The sequence below is a fragment of the Mytilus californianus genome, unplaced genomic scaffold (assembly GCF_021869535.1).
Source record: "Mytilus californianus isolate M0D057914Y unplaced genomic scaffold, xbMytCali1.0.p SCAF_3, whole genome shotgun sequence".
NCBI classification, from domain to species: domain Eukaryota; kingdom Metazoa; phylum Mollusca; class Bivalvia; order Mytilida; family Mytilidae; genus Mytilus; species Mytilus californianus.
In genome coordinates, this window is record NW_026262679.1 from 59,711,674 (window position 1) to 59,734,236 (window position 22,563).

Genomic DNA, 22,563 nt, shown 5'->3' on the forward strand with positions numbered 1-22,563 from the left:
TATTATACAATCAAAACGCTAGAAGTTGTTTGGTGAAATACTTATCGGGAATTTTAATTTCTGTCATTTAAGAAGGTAAAGTATTCCAATTTATTATACAATTATTCTGTTAACTCAAGAACATGTGATTACAAAATTATTTTCGTAGAATTTGTAAATCTATTAGAACAACGTAATAGAGATGTAGAGATTACTTTTTAATTACTGTATAATTTTCATGAATGGTTTGTGTATTTTCAATTTGCAGTATTACGAATGGTTAGATGTAAAGGTGATCATTCCTATATTTGATGATGAGTTACTAAAATTGTGTGCTGATGAAATTGACTACAATTTTCACACTTCGAACAGCTTAAAAGTATTTACCTTTCATAAAAGTGGTTATACAAAACAAAAAATATATCATCTTAGTTTCTTTTCCATTTTTTGGGGGAAGGGGTTAACATTTGATATAAACTTTTGTTAAACTAGTTTATGATGACTGACCTGCGGGGTTTATGTTAAATACAAAGTTAACGTTTTATGTTATGTACATGTATTGTTCTCTGTTTCTTGAATCAAATAAACAATTTGATCATCAAATCACAGACAAGGCTTTAATGAAACAAAATTTAAAAAACCCTCAGATCTAAAATATATGTTAATAGTCGATGTTTTGCGGAGCCCTGTTGGTCTCACACAGATATGGGGTTGTATTTCTATAAGTCTAACGTTCAAGATGTAATGTCTAGGCTCAAAAAAAGAAGACTAGCCCTGGAGGTTGAAATTCCAGGTCTCAGTTGTAAAAGTAAGGGCTGTAGATGTAAAAGTACAGCTCTGAAGATGTAAACTCCATCCCTAGAGATATAAAATCTAACGCTGAAGGTGTAAACTCTAGCGTTGTAATGTAAAGTCTAGCGCCGAAGATGTTAACTTCAGCTTTATGATGAATTTAAAAGTCTAGCACTGCAGTTGTACACACCAGCGACCCTTTTAAGTTATACTGAAATGTGTATGACTTACGAGTATCTTTACTTTAAAGATTTTTTGTTAAAAGAGCCGCTGGACTGACGATAAACATTTCAGCGCTAGATAATATTTATCACAGACGCTGAAGGCTTAAACGCTATTTAAAGTCCAGCGTTAAAGATGTTTTGATGCATATGGATCTATGGGAAACATTATATAAATAACACATAGCTGAGAGGGTAATAGAGCAGATTGTTACCCCGAGAAAACATTGTCAACTGAGGCGAAGCCAAGGTTGACAATGTCTTTTCGAGGGGTAACAATCTGCTCTATCACCCTCTCAGATATGTGTTATTTAATTTAGTATACTGAATGTTCTGTTATTACTGTCGATTAAATTTCAAATTCAAAGTAATAAACTATGACGTCTTGTACATAACAACCATCCGTATTTAATAAAGCGCACACTTGATCAAGCGTCTCCGTGAAGGGTAATAGAGTATTTGCCATAGGATAGAGTCGTATTTAATAAAGCGCACACTTGATCAAGCATCTCCGTAAAGGGTAATAGAGTATTTGCCATAGGATAGAGTCGTATTTAATAAAGCGCACACTGGATCAAGCGTCTCCATGAAGGATAATAGAGTAAATCAACACACTCGTATTAGCCAATCAAAATATGGCATTTTAACGTGAAGTATAATAATATATAAATATCACATAGCTGAGAGGGTGATAGAGCAGATTGTTACCCCGAGAAAACATTGTCAACCGCGGCGAAGCCAAGGTTGTCAATGCTTTTTCGTGGGGTACCAATCTGCGCTATCCCCCTCTCAGCTATGTGTTATTTAATTTATTATACTGAATGTCCTATCATTATTGCCTTTTACAGATGAATTTTATTCAAAAGTATTTTCTATGACGTCACAACAGAAGTGAAGCAAAATGTTTTTTTTTTTATTTTGACAGTCAAATAATAAAATCTGAGCCAAAACGTAGAACTTAAGCATTATCTTTAATAACTTGATGTAAATTCTTTAAATTATCGATTTTTGATTGGTCTGGACGAGAGGGTGACATTCAAAAAAATTGTCACCCGCTCAGCCATGTGATAGAGTAAATTAACCAATCAAAATATTGCATTTTAACGTGAAGTATAATAAATAGGGATGGTTCCCATATTAATAAGTACAGGATTAAAATGATACCCTGCAATCCTCAATCCATCCCCCAAAAGAAAGGTTATAAGTTAGTGAAACGTATACAACATTATATAAATAACACATAGCTGAGAGGGTGATAGAGCAGATTGGTACCCGAGAAAACATTGTCAACCGCGGCGAAGCCAAGGTTGACAATGCTTTTTCGAGGGGGTACCAATCTGCTCTATCACCCTCTCAGCTATGTGTTATTTAATTTATTATACTGAATGTCCTATCATTATTGTCTTTTACAGATGAATTTTATTCAAAAGTATTGTCTATGACGTCACATACATAACAACGTTACGGGGATTAGAAGTGAAGCAAGATGTTTTTTTATTTTGACAGTCAAATAATAGAATCTGAGCCAAAACGTAGAACTTAAGCATTGTCTTAAATAACTTGATGTAATTTCAATTCATTGTCCTTCAAATTGTCGATTTTTGATTGGTTTGGACTAGAGGGTGACATTAAAAAAAATTGTCACCCGCTCAGCCATGTGATAGAGTAAATTAACACCCTCGTATTAGCCAATCAAAATATGGCATTTTTACGTGAAGTATAATAATATTAGTATGTTGTAGTTGTGCATTATGTAATTGGTTTGGCCAATGTTGATACATACATGTAGGGATTGTTTAGTAATAAAAAGTGTATGCCAATAAGTACATCAATACATGTTCAGCGCTCGACTTTTAAAACTATAACTGAGGTACGATATCACTATAACACTCACCGTTAACACCGGGACCGAATTACACCGAGCTCATTTTTCCAAATTTTTATAAATATCATTTGTTTTCGTACTTTACTCAATATCGCTGAAAAGGCGTGGTATGTATTGAAACTTACTGGCAGTTTTTTATGGCTGCTTTTTAGTTGAAGAAAAACCGGGAGGAACAGAGTAGGCTATCAATCATTTTAACACTTCATTTTCAAACATTCACCTTAAAACATCAACGGAGTGTTTATTATAATAGGGCTATTTATTTTACTCGTTGATTTCAGTTTGATAGGGGTAGTATCTACCTTAAGCACAACCTATCTGAAGCCAATAATTCCCAGAATTCATTATAATCTTCTGTCAGACGTATTGCATCTATTTTTTTTTTACTTTTTGTGTCAGCTAATTACAGAAGTCTATGAACCAAATAACGACAATTCCTAGATTCGAAAGGAATTAAAAGAAGACCTCAATCACATTTGTTTAACCATTTTAAAAATTGAGAAATTTTTTATCACTCATCGATTAGCGATTCTTCAAAATAAATACAATGCTTTAGATTTTTTTTTTCTATTTCGTCACTTTAAAAGATTGAAAGTGTATCACCTCTTTTTCATCATTTTGAATTCGTGATATTATGAAAAGGTGAACACATTTAAAAATTGTATCATAGATACATATGTACATAGTTTTTTTTTGGAAATATGTTAGTTTTCCTGCTGGAAAGTGAAATAACACATTATTTCACCCCAATAAATGTTTAGTTTTGATGTCACCTTCTGGAATGGGAAATAACACATTATTTCACACCAATAAATATCTATGGTTAAAAATTTATTTAAATAACACGTTTAGGAGTTATCCTTCAACTTGTTTTTGTTTTTGTTATTGGGACAAGTAATCTAGTGGTTGTTATTGGTTACTGTGAGCTGTGTACGGTGACCGGTAGTTGTATTCGTCTTAGTCTTTTAAATCTTTATAGATAGTTGTTTCATAAGCAATCATACCTCACTTTCTTATTTTTAAATCACAGAAAAGTAAGAGAACAGTACAGTTTTCATAGAGCTTTGGTATTTTTGAAAATCAAGTTGGAATGATAATATGGTAAACAAGTATCAGTATGCGGCGTAAAGCAATCACCGATGAATCATTCAATCAAGATGAAGTGTCTGTAGGATTGTTCTGTGTATTAGGATTTGACAGTAAGAGCAAACATGTCTGAGTTACATGTTTTAGTGCTGCTCTGTAAATACATTGTTTCTTTTGGGAATAGTCTTGTCTGCCCTTCGTCTTGATCATGCATGAAATATTTGCAACTGGACAGAAGGCAAGTACCAATCAGTTCGCATTTTAATTTATGTCATCTGATTAACTCTTTATATTATTTTTTTTATCTTTCCGCTAGTTAATTTGTTTACTGACAAGATTCGAAAAACGTATCATCAATTTTATATCCAGAAACAATTAGCTTGCTTGAGCATCATTGAAAATGTACTCGTGTTATTGGTAAAATAAGTTGAACAACATTTATTGTGAATATTCGATCAAAGAACAAAACCTAAAGGCACGATGATTTTTATGTGAATTTTATAATGTTCTTTTGTATTCAATTTAGATTCGATAAACATAAATAAAAAGTAATACAACTGTGTAACTGATAGATAGTAAAAGTATCATATAGAATTGATTTTTCGTTTGTCGGAGGTCGATATATGTTTACATTTTTATACTCTATCATGTACGTTTCACATCTAATTGAATAAAGAAAAGTTCTGTTGTATTTGTATAGACTTGTCCTGATGGTATTATAAAGTCTGAAGGATGGCATCCTCTATAACAAGTTTAGTACATCCAAGCTGCACACAAAGGTATGTTAATTTCATATGTATTTACATAAAATGGTTAGCATACTCTTTAATTCCAGTGACTACCATATATGTTTTCATTTTGAAATAAGTCTTGTTATTGAAAAAAGACATCATTAAATTTTCATTCCGAGGAACTTATTTAATAAAGGTTAATTATTTTGATCGTATACAATTTTAATTTCATTTAACGATATCTTCTCAAATATTAGAAACAGATTGTAAAGTTAAACTAATCTTAATCTTATTGAAATGACTTTTACAAGATCAGTTACATATTAACTTAATTTAATAATGCATTTCAATTTTAATTTGACAGTAATTAGACAATGTAATTGCAAGAAAAAAGTCAGGATTGAATTTTAAAAACTGTTGTGCCGAAGAAACTAAAATATTTAAAACAGTCAACACAAATTAGAATCTTGTTCTATGAGGGTGTGGATGGGTTTTACAGAATAGAGAATAATGGGCATAAAAGTATAAAGAATAGAGAAAAATGGACTAAAAATATAAAGAATAGAGAATAGTGAGGTGCAAAAATATGAAATATAGAGAATAATGGGCAAAAGCTATAGAGAATAGAGAAAAATTGCCTATATAGGATTAAAGAATACAGAAAGAAGGACCCCATCCAGACCCTCCTCTATGTTATTTACTAGGTAAATTTCTGAATATACATTGAATCTAAAATATATAATGAACTCAATTTGATAAAATGCAAATAATCGCGATTCAATTGACTCATTGTTTATAGATATTTGTTAAAGATACTATGATAAAAAAGAATGATTTGTTTTAGGTGTTCCTTGAAAAGAAGAAGATCGCATCGATCATCAAAGTACACAAGCAATGAAGCAATGAAAGGTCAGTTATTCATCATATAGACTATTTCTAATTAGGTCTTTCCAGATACACTGGCTTCCTCCACCAATAAAAACTGGCAGCTATGCTATAGCCAAGTACACTGAAAGTGGCGACAATAGCCAAGTACATTGAAAGTGGCAAAATAACGAATTCGTCTTAATATTTGTTTTGTTTTTTGTTTGTTTTTTCTTGGGGGGGGGGGGGGGGGGGGGGGGGGGTATTTTGTGTACATGGCAGATCATTGATTCTGATAAATACATTTGCCATTTTCTAAACTTTGGGGTGATTTAGACCTTGAAATATTGCACAGACATCCGTCTATTGTTGACCGTTAGATATCTTTTGATGGTTTTGTATTGATGGATTGCTGGCTTATTCATGTTTATGTTTATGACACTACATATGTAAAAAAGGAGATGTGGTATGATTGCCAATGAAACAATTACTACATGTACATTTCTGAGTTATAGAATTATTTCCGCTTCATTTCTCACTTATTATTTTAACATAAAAAGTGTTAAGATTAATTTTTCTCTGTCGATGGGTTACTGTCCTTGGCGTGAACATCTCTTGTCTCCTATTATTCATATTTAACCGATTATCAAATAAACATATCCTTGAAACAACCTTAAGATAGACATAAATATCATACTTAAAGAGTATATTTACTAACAATTACCATATCAATGCAATTCAATAACTTTGCAAGGCCAGTAAACATTAGAGAAGACAACACAGAGGGTCTGAATGAGGGGTTCTTCGTTTCTTTATTCTTTAATTTTTTAGACCATTTTTCTCTATTCTTTATATATTTTGCTCATTTTTTCTAATCAATATATTTCAACACCCCATTAGTCTAATCTATATTCTCTATTGTTTTGCCTATTTTTGCCTATTTTTGCCTATACTTTTTATTTTTTTGCCGTTTATTCTGCACGTTTTGCCCATTATTCTGTAAAACCCATCTAGACCCTCATATGAAAAAGTTTAGACTAATGGTGATAATGACGACGTCATTATTTTTCAGCAAGCAAAGTAAAAAAATAAATAAATGGAATTAACACATCTAACACACACAGATAATTTCAAACCTATCACAGAGACAATTAGAACACCAAGAGACCAAACTATTTTGGAAAATACGTTTTGGATAGAAAAATGATTGTAGGTTGATTGGAAAAGAGGCAAAACTAGATGTCAATACACGAAACAACAGTCTCACTTAGTCACAAATATATCCAAGTAATATTGATATACGGAGATGCGATATGATATCCAATGAGACAATTATTAAAAAAGACTAAAAAATAAATATGTGAATAATTACAAGTCGCTATTCGTCCTTTAACATCGAGAAAACCTAATATCGTATAGTAAACGGAAAAGTCCTCGGTATGACCAAATGTGAAACATTCAATTGAGAAAAACCAACAACATGATTTGTAATGAAACAATGAAAGAAAAAAAAATATGGCAGATACCGACCAACGACAACCACTCAGTCTCGGTTTCAGGTTCCTTGCTGGGTTTGACATGCTTTGAGCGCTCAATCATTCCCTCTACTATGACATGTATGTACTAACACAACATAAAAACAAACTGTAAAATTCAGTTTGAAAGGGCTTGACTCATCAGAGCGATATTTCGCACAATAACAAATAATAAAAAGATGAAAAACACAAAATATCGATCGAAGTGAATTCACAATTACTGAAGGCTGTTTCAAAGCCTTTTAACATAAACTAATGAATAACTCGTGTTTTCCAAGACGAAAATGTCAATCAGTATACCTCCAACTGATTGAGTGTTAAGATGTCAAAAGCATGACCTTATGCAATGCCAAAATATAAGTAATAATACACGATGTAGGACCATATGTGTTACATGTAATACCTGGATAACTATTATAATACGATTTGTTAAGTTATGTGTTAAACTGTTAAAAATAAAATCAATGTTAGTACCGATAAAGACAACATTCAAAGATCTAACTGCAATGCTAAATTGAAAATCTTCAAGAATGAGTTTATATTCAAAGGATAAGTAAGTTTACATAGATCGTATCATAGTTTGTTTTTTTTTTTTTATCTAAAGCTATTATTTCCTTAAATCAATTTGTCGTAACGAGCTGGCATCTTGGTCTACAAATTGTCATTGTAATATTTTTTTTTATTTACATATACAAGGCCATCATGCATGTGTTAACCTCTCCAATTTGAATAAGGTATTGCGATAACGACTTTACACAAACAACTTGGGAAAAAATATATCAAATTACTTTGATTTTTTTCAGGTGAAGAACATTGGACTAAAGTTCTCCAGACAAAAGAACAAACTGCATTTTATAAGAACAGATGTGCTTGTAAAAAGTCGCCAAATTTAAATAGTTTAGTTCGTCCTCGGTCAGAAGGCGCTGAAAATATATTCCCGTCAGTTTTTCGACGATTTTATTTATGGATAAATTCTAGAGTAAAATCGCACAGTACACATGATCATGACAAAGTTTTCATACCGGAAATACAGACGAGATCAGGATCCGACTCCGGATGCGAAACAGATATATTATCAAATACACATCCAGTTTTGATACGAACTCAAAAACTACAACTTGACTTAATTAGCATAAACGATGCAGATGATCCAAACTATGTATATATTAGAAACAATAAATCAGCTGACGCTTCACCATCGCTTCATCCGTTTCCATCTGTTCATAATTCATTTTCAAATATTAATGAAATACTTACTGATGATAATAAAAAGAATTTTTTGACACTCAGCGTAGGAGAATCTGGAAGCCGACAGAATTTGACAGTTACGAGAAGTGCACCCTCACAAAGCCAACGAACGTCACGTGTAGCTGAACCAGTCTGTAAAATCAAACCATATCACACATGGCCTCTTTCGAGAAAAATTCTGGAACAGAAGGGTACGTTTATAACTAAACTAAATGTATAAATGGTTAATGCATGTATGTACATGTATATTCTATTAATTGTTTGGACTATGATTTGTAGAACAAGGATAGTAAGATAAATTAGGAACTACATTACTTTAGACAGTGGAACTGGAAGGGGGCAAATTGGTTCGGACGAAATTGCCGATAAATCATGTAATCTTATTTTCTTATTGAAAGTGTGGACGTAGAATAATGTCAGAGTATTTAATTTTAAGATTCATCCCGAATATGCATGAAATATTTGCCTGCGATGTCGAGTAGACGATGTCGAGTAGACAACAAGGAATAAAACAATTTATTTCTACCATATTTTTTTCGGCAACAGAAATTTAACCGTTCTGTCTATACTGTTTAGTGTTATAGGGCTCACATATATAAATATTAGATGCCGTAACTCCGTTCTCGCGCTCACCTCATGAAGATATTTTGAGACATTTGTCGTGAACACTTCAAGAATTATTATGCGCTTATTTTGCAATCGTTAATCAATAGATGTTCTAAAAATGGCTCTCATGACTAAACAAAGAAAAATCTATCTTCATCATTTCAGATATTTTGGGCTTTTTATAATAAAGTTGCAAATCGAATAATGAAAAATCCCGATAATTCTTGTCTTAGATTTTGAATTTTCAAACAGTTTGGCCTCCAGTTACACTAAATAGACATTAACGGCTGAAATGTGCATCTGGTTGAGTAAAATTAGTACTATTAATGTTATTAATTAATTTTATATTATATGCAAACAGGTACTTGAAATATCCTCAATCCTTATTAAGATAAGTGTACGCATGCAGGTTTCTGTTTAATCTTTGAAAGATTCTTTTTTTTTCTTTCAGAAGAAGAAAAGAGTACAGTTTTTGACAATTTAGAAAACCGTTCTATGTACAGGTAAGCATACTGTCATGATTCAAATGAGGAAACAGACTCCGATAATTTAAAATCTAGAACATAAAAAAAATAATTCTATTTCAATTCATTCTGATGCAATTTTACTCCGATGTTTCTTCGTGTAATTTAATGTTGATGAGTTAAATTGATATACACGAGTAGATATTGTGGCTCTTACTTGACCATTGCTATATTTTTATTATGAATATAAAGGTAATTTGGCAATGCGACAATCACCAATCATTACTATAAAGCAGGTTTACAGCTTGGATTTAACAAATCTTCAATAATTCATGTAAACAGCCACATGTAGTCATTTAGTTGCTGAAAATGATTAAATACTACTGGAAAATCTAAGTTTCGCTGTTACTGAATGAAAATTTACAGATTAATTATCATAAATGTTGGAAATCAGTTTATCCAATTCTTGTATGTATGCGTTGTTAAGCGTCTTGAAAATTTTGTCAATTTTTCTTCATAAATATTATCAATACTTTTAGAAATCCATCGGCAGAAGATCTCACAAACCTAAAGGAATTTTCCATTCCATACGAAGACCTTGAATTCACCACGTGTTTTCGAACTGGAAGAGACCGGGTCATTTACCGGTAAGATAGAATTTTCTACAGTGTACAAAATACTGGTTATTTTGCTTCAATTACATATATTTTAAGTATATTCGTTCAGATTGAAATGCGTAAAAATGACAACGAACAATTAAGTAGTGAGGTGATGTTCATTTTCCGTGTGAAATGATGATAGTTTTTCATGAAAGGCACATTGATTATAAAAAGTTAATTGTTTACTGTTGCGCTAATTTTGTTTACAGTTGCTTAGTTGATACATTTGTATTGACGTGTTTTTCATTATTCAAACGTTTACCAGAAAAAAACGGTATAAGATAATGATATGTCATTTATTCTTGCACGAACATTTCATGCCGTTGTGAAGAATGTAATATAGCGCTTATTAGATAATTAAAATATAAACTCTTTAATAACTTTTTTTTTTTAATTTATGGCCTAAAATATAACGGGGGAAAACGGTTGTCATATTAAAAACTAAATAATTTAATTTCAGAAGTAACGCGTTTTCTGGTTGGATATTTTTTTTGTCTATCATCTCATAGACATAATTTTACCATGTGACAGAGACGTCATCAACAATTTTTGATGATTTACTCGTTTTATTTCGATACTAAAATTAAATTATAAGGAATTAATGTAATATTTTTTCTGTGTATTCGAAATAACCTCAATGCAGGTTATTTAGTGTGCATCACGTGATTGAGGTTATTTCTTCATAGACAGAAAAAATATTACAGTCATTCCTTAAATAGATAAACATAGATAAATGACAATTTTATGGAGAAACATATGCAATTTCAGGAGATTCAACCATTTCAGATAATAGTACAATATCAATGAACATACACAGAAAACAAAAAAATGAAACAGAATATCATAACCGAATAGTACACGCCATTAGTACTTTAGTTTTAAAACAGTATATGCAAAAATAAAAAAAATAAATACATACTTTTATAATATAAAGTTGTCAGAAAATATGTTTTAGATCTTAAGATTGTAATCCATGCCCGTGTACTTAGATATGACAAGAAAAATCTTAAATCTTGTTACTTTTTAACATGTTGTAATTTTTAAAGTATATATCTCCCAGTTGAGTTGATATTCATAAGAGTAGCTGTTAAAAAAGAAAGCTATTAAACCAACGGTTATGGAACGCCACAGCTGTCTTATGTGGAACTCTGATATTACGTTATGTGATTTTATCATTACTTGATGATATTTGTCTTTACATAATATGGTTTTGACATTACGTAATGATGTTTTGATATAACTCAATATGGAATAGTCATTACTTAATGATATTTCGATATTACACGATATGGTTTCGTATTGACTTGATATAGTTTTGTCATTACTTAATACGGTTTTGTCATTACTCGATGTGGTTTCACCATTATTTAATGTGGTTGTGTCATTAGACAATGTGGTTTTAACATTACTTGATGTGTATGTGACTTAACGTAATGTAGTTGTTTCATTACATGATGTGCTTTTGTTATTTCGTAATGATGATTTGCCAATTCTGTATATGGCTTTAACATTACGTAATGATGTTTCAAAATTTGACGATTTTACACTACATGATGTGTGTTTGTTTCAGTATTTAATGTGGTCCTGTCATTCTTTGATGTGGTTTTCACATTACTTGATGAGGTAAAACCACGTGACCAATTCGGAAAAAACAGTTCTATTTTTAAATAGATTTCCATGTTTTTTTGTGCCTTGGATGAGTGTGGCCATCCATCGATTCAGAGTTTAAATTAAAGTTCGGGTTACTAATCGCGTTAGACTTTGAGTTTGTCTTCGATTTCTAGTTAGAATTAAAGCCATTGTTAGAATTAAGTTCTAGTTAGTATTGAGTTTCGAGTTGAACTTCGAGTTTGAGTCACATTTAAAGGTAGAGTTCGAGTTACAATTCGACTTCAACTTTGAATTTGAGTCATCTTTCGAGGTAGAGTTCGAGTTAGACTCGAATATTTTGAGTCTATTTAGATTAGGATTTCGAGTTGAAATTCGAGTTATCTAATATGAGTTCGTATTTAAATTTTCTATCGTGGATCAAGGGCTTTTGCTCGGGCTTCCGAAAAGAGGACTCAGGGTTATGCTTACAAAAGATAAATAATGTTACAGTATACAAAACACAACATAGAAATTGAACTAAAGTTAGATGTGGTGAGATTGCCAATGAGACAACTATCCACCAGAGTTTAAATGCAGTGGAAGTAAGCTATCATAGGCAACCGCTCAGCCTTCAACACACCGTATAGTCGGCTACAAAAGAACACCACGTGAAAATGTGAACCAATTCAAACGAGAAAAATAACGGTCTAATTTATAACTAAAGAGTCTACGAAAAACAAATATGACACACAAGAAAAAACGACAACCATTGAACTGCAGGCTCCTGACTTGGGGCAGGAACATAAAGAAAGTGCACGTGGCGGAGTTTAACATGTATGTGAACGCTAAACCCTAACCTAACCTCGGACTGTAGTGTAACAGCACAACATAAGAAAAAAATGTGAAAAACAGTTTCAATTGGCTTAACTCAATAGATCGGTATGACTGGGTAATATATATCAATCGGGGTGATCTCGGGTGCTCCGGAAGGGTAAGCAGATTCTGCTCAACGTGTGACACCCGTCGTGTTATTCGTGAAAGTAAAAACCCGGTGATTTGGTTTTATTTGGTAGTTCACATTCGAGGAAAAGATGACGGGATTGTGGTTATAACAACTGGAACATATCCGTCGTCACCTGTGAAACAGATATTCCCAAAAGTTTGTTTTTTCAATTAGTGATTTAAAGTGTCTCTTTTGTTTACAATAAAGTACAAGTCTTTTGATTTGTGTCGAGTCTGCGACATTAATGTAGCGGCAGTGAGACACAACAAACCTATATTCCGTCGTCGGTAGTGGCGTCGGCGTCTTCATCATTTAGATCGTTAGGTTTCTCGTTTGAATTGTTTTTACATTTTTCATTTCGGGACCTTTTATAGCTTACTATGTTGTATGGGTTTTGCTCATTGTTGAAGACCATACAGTCACATATAGTTGTTAACTTCTACGTCATTTGGTATGTGGTTGAGAGTTGTCTCATTTGCAATCATACCACACTTTCTTATTTTTACATAAGGTTTTTTTGCATTAAATATTACCGAATTAAACTGTTTTGACATGATAAATTTGTAAACCTCCGTGAATTGTTATAAAATTGTATAGGAGTTATCCGAAATACTGTTAATTTTTAGTACTTTTTTTTAATTTTTGTCTGCCGTTCCCCTTTTTCATACCAAATAACTCTGAACAACAACTCGAACTTTTATTTGAACTTTAACTCAATGGATAGCAATACTCATCCAAAGCACATTTAACAAACGACATATGGAAATCGGTTTAAAAATAGAACATATTTTTTTCCGAAATGGTCACGTGGATTTACCTCATCAAGTAATGTGATAACCACATCAAATACTGAAACAAAAACATCATTTAGTGTAAAATCGTCAAATTTTGTAACATCATTACGTAATGTTAAAGCCATATAAAGAATTGGCAAATCATCATTACGAAATAACAAAACCACATCATGTAATGAAACAACTACATTACGTTAAGTCACATACACATCAAGTAATGTTAAAACCACATTGTCTAATGACACAACCACATTAAATAATTAAATAATGGTGAAACCACATCAAGTAATAACAAAACCATATTAAGTAATGACAAAACTATATCAAGTCAATACGAAACCATATCGTGTAATATCGAAATATCATTATGTAATGACTATTCCATATTGAGTTATATCAAAACATCATTACGTAATGTCAAAACCATATTATGTAAAGACCAAATATCATCAAGTAATAATAAAACAACATAACGTAATATCAGAGTTCCACATAAGACAGCTGTGGCGTTCCATAAACGGTTCTTAATTGTAAATGTATATTTATATATACAGAACCTTTCTGTTTGTCATCGTTATTTTTTTGTCGGCCGCTATGGAATATTTGTGTTACAGATGACCAGATATGTGGATATGTTCCATTGGTTATATTCTCAATCAAATCCTTGTTTCCTCGTTAATCATATGACCGGATGTGACTTATCAACAAATTTGTACCAAAACAACACGACGGAGCAGGAACTGCTTAACTTTCCGTGAAAAAAAAACCCGGTTTTTTTTGGTTTCGTAATGCTAAATCATTAGTTTTTTTGCTTACCTTATGTGTGCCTATTATGGTCCGTTGTCTTTTCTTCTTTTGTTTTGTTTTCACAATGGCGTTGTCTGTCTTTCTTTGAGTTCCGGTTTTTTGATTAGCCGCTCGCTAGAGATATACAGCAACTTTTATCATACACGAATAGACGCTCTTTCAAAATTGTGTTATAGTTTTCATCGAAATGTAAGAGCCAAAGTGCAACTCTCTTCTACTGTATCATACTGAGATTGCTTCCGGGTTATCAAGAATAAATATATGACCCTTTACATCTATTATTTCTACAGAGGGAAATGGCATGGAGATGTTAACATACATTATTATGGCAGTTACACAGCTCTAGATTTCTGGCATTTGGTTACAAAGATGCAGCGAGTTCGTCACGAAAATGTTGCTTTATTCATGGGATCATGTACAGATTTCAACAAATATTCCATTATTGAAAGGTATATTATAAAATAAATAATCAAACAAATAAACTATTTTAAGTCCTTTTCTAGATTAATTCAAACGATTAAGAAAAGAGAAGAAAATTAATGTGTTGAGATTCTGATATAGCACTTTTTTAATTGAACGAAGAAAAAAAATATCTGCATTGTGAACATAGAGCCTACACTCATGTCTTCTGTTTCCTTTTTAGCATACAAGATGGTGTGTCTTTATACGAACACATACATATCCAGAAAGAAGTCTCCAGTATGCAGTCCAAAATACAACTCCTACGACAGATCTCCCATGGGATGGGATATCTGCATGCAAAAGGAATAGTGGTGAAAAATCTTAATACAAGAAACATTTTCTTGTGTCCAAAGGCACGGGTCAGTGTTATGGATTATGGAATTGTAGAACCACAACATGATAGGTAATTAGTATATAAGGAAAGACACAATAGTATTTAACTCTCTTTTTTAAAGATATACGTATAACCTGAAAGCATAATTCGAAGAAAAAAGTAAGTATCTATTCAACGTACGAAAACAATTATTGCTTTGCCTTCATAAGCATAAACAGTCTATGATGAGTTTTGATTGTAATTGACTAAAAGATAAATAATAATTGTATTAAAAGCAATTATAGCAATAGGAAAAAGGAGAGGTGAATCACAAAGTACAATTCTACATCTTGTATAAAAAAAAACAGATTTCTTTTTCAAATGTAAAATTGTTCTCCTTTGATATGCTATGTGTGTATGATTTAATGATATTGAATAATTCAATGTGTTGCTTAACCTAACGACGTAACCTTCTCGTTTCATTTGGATGTCATTCGATATCCTTAGGGTGTTCTGTCCTCTTGGCTTGGATATTCAAAATAGCTTTACGAGTTTTGAATAATGGTTAACTCCTGCTGCCTCTTAATTATCAGACAATATAATGTTTTCATGGTATCCATTTCTTTATAATATAATTACAGAGAGGGTTTAGCTTGTGTACCAAGAGGATATCTTACATACATAGCCCCTGAAATTCTACGTACATTGATGGTTGATCCACCCATCCTTTACATGAAGGCCGAATGCACAAAAGAATCCGACGTGTTTGCCTTCGGGTGAGTATCATATTCAGACTTTCTGGTGAGACTATCAGACTATCATACCCAATTAATATGATTTTTATATAGGTTTAAATGTAGTAAATCTATAACAAGAAAACATCTAAAAACGGAAACGTTTAGGGAACGATCATTTAACTTCAAAGAGGGGGAGGGGGGAGGGTTATGGTTTTTTATTAAAAAAAATATTCTGATCCCCAATTTGATAAAAAAAAATATTCTGGTCAAGCAGATGACAAAAAAAATATTCTGAATCCAGATTTTCCCCATACCTTATAGTGTTAAATATTGAAAAAAATAATTTGATTTAAAGCGTTGAAAAACTAAATAAAATTGATCGCCCCCGCCCCCTACTCCTTTTGAAGTTAAATGGTTGCTCCCTAATACGTCTATGCTTTTTTTTATTAAATAATAACACTTATATAAAGACTTTAAAGGTGCTTTTTATCGTATATATCACACTGTATAAACATCAAACGTCATTTTTATTTGTGAAAACGAATATGTGAAGAAATCAAAATACATAAAAAAAAAGTTGGTTATTTTTAGAATTTTTCTGGCCTTTGAAAAAAAGGTCTTTCTTCTTCATGTAAATAGTTTCTCGACATAGTTTCAAAATCACATGTGGCAGCAAAAGTATTATTTGAAATCAGCTTCAAATAAATGAAAGTCTATTAAGCAAATACCTATTTGTAAATGTGTTGTTTTTTTTTATAATCCTGTTTTTTAATTTTCCGTTACAACTAAGATTACTGAACAACTTATTTGATTTTCAAATGGGAAAATTGCCAGATGTGTTCTTTTCAGCGTCAACCAGACGGGCCTTTAGGAATTAGAACTGAAAAAAAAAATGATTTCAATTTCTTTCGGGAAATATATTTAGTCGAGTTAACATTTAACCGTGTAGAAAAATCTTCCTGAAATAATATGAATTATTTCATATTCTACAGGAAAATTTCTCTAAGCGATAAATGGCGATCCAAATGTACTAGAAACTCATAAAAAATAACAAACTTATGATTAAGCACGTCAGACGCATTACGTCTACATAGGAATTAGCAGTGGCTTTCGAATCAATAGAGCTAGCAGACAAAATCTCGTAGTTTAAAACTGACATTTTTCAAAAATATACGAGTAAATATGTTCACTATCTTTATATCTTTATAAAGAAACATTTTAGGCACATAACTGGCATAACTTGCTTATTGACTTTCGACTAGTTTAACCAGATTCAACTGTTCTGTCTTTCGAGTCTATCATGTGTCAATGTGTTTTTAGAATATGCACATGAAAGAATTGAAAGGCTAAACATTGGATCTAGTTAAAGTAGCCATTTCAATTCATAATAATTATGTTTACTATATAGAATAAGGAGATATGTTTGCTTGCCAAGGAGTCAATATATATTTCCACAAAGTCCAAATGACGTGGATTTAAACAGCTATAGGTTACCATTGCCTTCAACAATGAGCAAAACTTATACAATACAGTCAGATATAAAAGGCATGACAAAATGGGAAACAATTTCAGCGAATAAACCAATATATAAAAATATTGTGGAAATTCTTGAACACAAATATTTGTATATTGTGTTATTTTGCTTATATTTATTTTATTTTATCCTCTTATATATTTGTAAATATATTACAGGACCATAGTTTATGAATTGGTCACGTGGAGGTATCCATTTTTTGGACAGTTACCTGAATCTATAATATGGCGAATCTGTACCAATCAATATCAAGAGATCGATAAGATAAAAAGTGCAAAGGCAATGAAGGTATATTGGATATTCTAAGGTGGTACCAAACACCTTGACTAAAATTAATTTTGGCTCGTTTAATTTTCATAAAATTTTGACAAAATATTTACCTTAACCCTTTGACAAAAATATGAAAATTTCAAAAAACTGGAGCCACACACTTTATCGGAAAAATTTCATTGGATATATGGCAGTTTGGCAAACAGTAATTTTGATCATTGAAAAGCTTAATATTTCCTTAACAATAGAACGTGATTAAAACTTTCAACTGATTTTTAAAGAGTAATCTCTCTGTAGTGTTGTACCACCTTAAAGTAGAGGTCAAAATTTTCAATACAATTGAGAGTACATGGCAGTTCAGTATAAAAATGTTAATGTAGCAATGAAAATCATATACTTGTTGGTAAAAAATATTTTTAGAGAAAATTGCAACGCAAATGTTTTGCTATGAACGGTCAATTTAGATACACAGTTAATTAAAAGATGAACCACACTAACTGAACTTATCTAGACCAAACATACTTTATGATAACACTATATTATATCTGACTTATACAGTTTTAAAACAATCCAAATATTAAGCTTAAAAAATTTGTTTTACTTTGACAGCGATTAATGGAATTATGCTGGTCATTTGATCCAGGAGACAGACCAAGTTTTGCTAACATCAGTAGAGACTTGAACAGAACGGTAAGTCCACTCCCTTTCTGTATAACTTACGACTTATCACCGGATTTGTACTAACATGAGCAACACGACGGGTGCCACATGTTGAGCAGAATCTGCTTATCCTTCCGGAGCATCTGAGATCACCCCTAGTTTTTGTGGGGTTCGTGAAGTTCAGTCTTGAGTTTTCTATGTTGTTTTGTGTACTACTGTTTGTCTGTTTGTCTTTTTCTTTTTGCACCATGGCGTTGTCAGTTTATTGTCGACTTATGAGTTTGAATGTTTCTTTGGTATCTTTCGTCTCTCGTTTAGAAGGTATCTTCGGGTTAAAAAGAAGTTTAAATTAAGATTTTTCTATAATTTTTACCCATTCCCTGTACCGGAATAATGTAAACATTATATAGTTTAAAATGCACACGAAACGAAAATACACAAGAATTCCATATGACCGGTCCATGTTTCTTCGAAGGGTTTTGTCCCGCGCTAGCTGTATTTGTGCAATCGGAGCAGCCAATTCAAACATTTATTAGTAAAATCTTAAAGATATATGGCGTTCTTTGTTTTGAATTAATTGTAACAATCTTGGAACAATTGACAAATTACGTTTTCCGGTTGACTTCTCTGTGGTAAATTTGAAACAGATGACCACGGGTATGTACCAATTGTCTTGACCACAATCCCATCCACTTTTCATCGATTGTAACATCTCCGAATCAGACTCATCACCGAGTTTGAACTTACAATGATCGACATGATGGGTGCCAATAGTGAAGCAGAATCTGTATACCCTTCTGAAGCACATGAGATCACCCAATTTTTTGGTTGGGTTCGTGTTGCTCATTCTTTAATTTTCTATGTAGTGTTTTGTGGACGTGTTCGGAGTCTTTCTTATTTTGCCATGGCGTTGTAGGATTATCTCAATTTATAGTTTTAAATGTCCCCTTGGTATCTTCCGCCTCCATTTTACACTTACATTACAGCTTTTCTTTACCCATCTTAGGTAATTTATAAATATGTATATATATTATAATATATAAAATAGATTTTATTATTATTTATTATCAATTATGGTATAAAATTCCAGGAACTATTAACTAAACCTAGGTAATTATGTTGAGGGTTTTACGTCCATAAGACAACGACCCACAATAAATAAAATGGGTATAATTTTGTGTTTTCATTTTGTAGATGTTGATCCGAGCGAGTACTCGAGTATCGCTCGGTAAATCTAATGAGTACTCGATTAGTAAATCTTCACAGAGTTGACATCCCTAATATATGTATACTTTTACACTTGGGGTGGGGGCGTAGTTAAGACGAAGAACTGGTTGCTGTGTTGTACTTTCTAAATGTAAAAATAAGAAGATGTGGTATGGTTGTCAATGAGACAACTCTCCACCAGAGTCCAAATGACATAGAAATTTACAACTATAGGTCACTGAACGGGCTTCAACAATGAGCACAACCCATACCGCATAGTCAGTTATAAAAGGCCACGAAATGACAAATGTAAAACAATTCAAACGAGAAAACTAACGGCCTGATTTATGTACAAAACAATGAACGAAAATCAAGTATGATATACAGCAACAAACGAAAACCACTGAATTACAGGCTCCTGACTTGGGACAGGCACATACATAATATGCCGGGGTTAAACTAGTTTGTGGGCACCAAACCTCCCCCTAACCTAGGACAGTGGTGAAACAGTACATCATATGAACAAACTATAAACATCAGTTGAAGACGGCTTAACTCATACCGTAGAGTCGGCTATAAAAGGTCCCGACATGAAAAATATGAAACAATTCAATTGAGAAAACTAACGGCCAAATTTATAACAAAACAATTTACGAAAAACAAGTATGACAGACATAAACCAACGACAACCACTGAAATGCAGGCTGCTGTCTTGGGACAGGCACATGTATAATGTGGCAGGATTAAACTAGTTTGCTGGCACCAAACCCTCTCCTAACCCGGGACAGTGGTGTAACAGAACAACATAAGAACAAACTATAAAAATCAGTTGAAAAGGGCTTAACTCATCAGCTTTCGACTAATTATATAAAACTATTTATGACATTTTGATAAAGCCGAAAACATGTTTTCCCTTCTGAATAATGCAAACATTCAATTTCAAATATATTCCATTTTTACTTCCTTAACAGTTTTATCTCTTTTTTTGCTATGTTGATATTTCGTTTTATTTTCAATGTTATATTAATATTTGCAGATATCATTACACAAAAGACATAGTATATCGGAGCCAGACATTTTAAGTAGAGTCGGCTCAATCAGTTGTTGTTAGAGAGACGATTTTTATATTGACATCCATTACCGCTAAATGTTGTGTTTCCCCTTTCCTGTTTGTTTATGCATTATCATGAGAATTTAAAAACATTGTTGACAGTTTGAAATGTGATAAGAAATATTGATTTGGATCAAAGTTATGCAAACTTGTTAATTTCATGTATCGAACAGCGGTAGTTTGAGAATTACAGTATGAATATTTTATTAGAGAAATAATAAAAATGAAAAATAACTCATTAATATTTGTCATACTTCGGAAATGAATACCCCAAAAATATTCCATGGGGATTTATTTGGGTCAAATGTACTATTATCATGGTTTAAGATACATACATATCAAGTTACTATAAAGTACCTCAATTTTGAGTACATTGAATAAAAAAGACCATTTGAAAATCCTAAAGATAAAAGTAAGGTCAAAGTACTTTTGACATTACTTTTGGTATTTTTTTTATCGTTTTTTTTATAGATACTTTCTAATTGATCCCTTACGGTTTGAAATAATAAATGCTTAGATAATCTGTAGTCAGAATTTTTAAGAAGTCTGAGAGATATGAATATCTCAAATGACAGAGATATATAAACGTGCGATTGGAAAATTAAAATTGTTTTACTTCATGTATAAAATATAAACGTCCATGTTGTTCCCAAATGATATTATTGCAAACCCGATCACTCTTATGAACAACATATCGTCAAAATCGTCCCAAAATTAAAAGTATTAATAAATTCATTTTGGCTGCTAAACATTTTATCTCAAAACGATGGATAATAAAACATGTATTTAGCCTCTAGTATTAGATAATCATCAATATTGCCAAAACCAGATGAGTGACATTGCATATAATATTGGTAATATGTACGTACATATTGTTTTCGGACAGAAATATACTGGCTATCAGAATTTATTATCGTCACCGCTCCTGGTTGGATATTGTCACCAACTATGTAGTATACACCTATAGGCCAAATACATGCCTAATTATACCTCGGTTTAGTTAAAAAGGGTTAGCAGCCAAAATCAGTCTAAGAATATTTTAATAAGATGATGTTGACGATGGTCATAGCAAAAAATAGAATATGTTTTTTTCTAAATCATTTCATTAAGATGTTAAGTAAATATTGTGGTACAGGCTGGTTTTAAAATGTATTTGGTTTGAATATAGAATGACATTTCATGAGTTAAGTTCGATTATTTTGAGGCCATATTTCTTTTGCTTTCATTCAAACGACATAGTATGAATATGCATATTTTTACGTGTGAGTATTGTAACCTAAAGATCTCATTTTAAAGGTTTCTATATGATGTTTATGAAAGTATTGTTTGTTATTGTTTTCTTAAATAAATTTTCTTAAATAATTATTGGTGTCTTATCTTTTTTTCAAAATAGTTTTAAAAAAACATGTGTTTTATTGTGCCATTACTGACGATTAACAGCGGTGACGATAGGATAAAAAAAACAAGGCTGAAGACACCAGAGGGACATTCAAAACTCATTAACCGAAGACAAACTGAAAACGCCGTGGCAAAAAAAAAAGAAGAAAAACACGAGCTTGAGCAACACGAGCCATTCAAAAACTGTCGTGTTGCAAAATAAAAAGTGCAAAATGAGGTTTCTGCATATGTAAATGATACAGCGACTAAACGGAAAAAAATTAAAGAAAACAAGTCAACAAAGACCAAGCTACGATATTCAGAAACAACATCATCAACAAATGCAAAGTTTCATGATATTAATAAATTTTACACATATCTTCCATCAAAAACTAATTCTCTAAAGTATAAAAAAACAATAACACATAACAACTAAACTGAAAAATAGAGATCAGGGGACTCACCCAACAACAGGAAAAACCTCAAAATACAAGTAAAGGTCAATAAATAATGCACACTTTTATGTGATGCGATTAAAACTATTGATTTCATTTATTTTTGTGGTTATGCAATAAAGTTAAAAGGCCATCAAACATAATCTAATTGAAGAGCCATCTATCTAATGAAAT

The 22,563-nt window shown here is 31.9% G+C and overlaps 1 protein-coding gene across 1 annotated transcript; it reads left to right on the forward strand.

Annotated features, from left to right (window-relative positions):
• The first annotated feature begins 16 nt into the window (after positions 1–16).
• On the forward strand, positions 17–21,920 carry LOC127733077 (kinase suppressor of Ras 2-like). Its single transcript, XM_052242356.1, has 12 exons — positions 17–75; positions 4,664–4,742; positions 5,539–5,603; positions 7,897–8,532; positions 9,399–9,450; positions 9,951–10,058; positions 14,555–14,713; positions 14,908–15,129; positions 15,681–15,815; positions 17,469–17,598; positions 18,190–18,270; positions 20,483–21,920. The coding sequence occupies exons 2-12, from the start codon at positions 4,696–4,698 to the stop codon at positions 20,555–20,557; spliced, it is 1,710 nt and encodes a 569-aa protein (XP_052098316.1). The 5' UTR covers positions 17–75; positions 4,664–4,695; the 3' UTR covers positions 20,558–21,920.
• Positions 21,921–22,563: the final 643 nt, after the last annotated feature.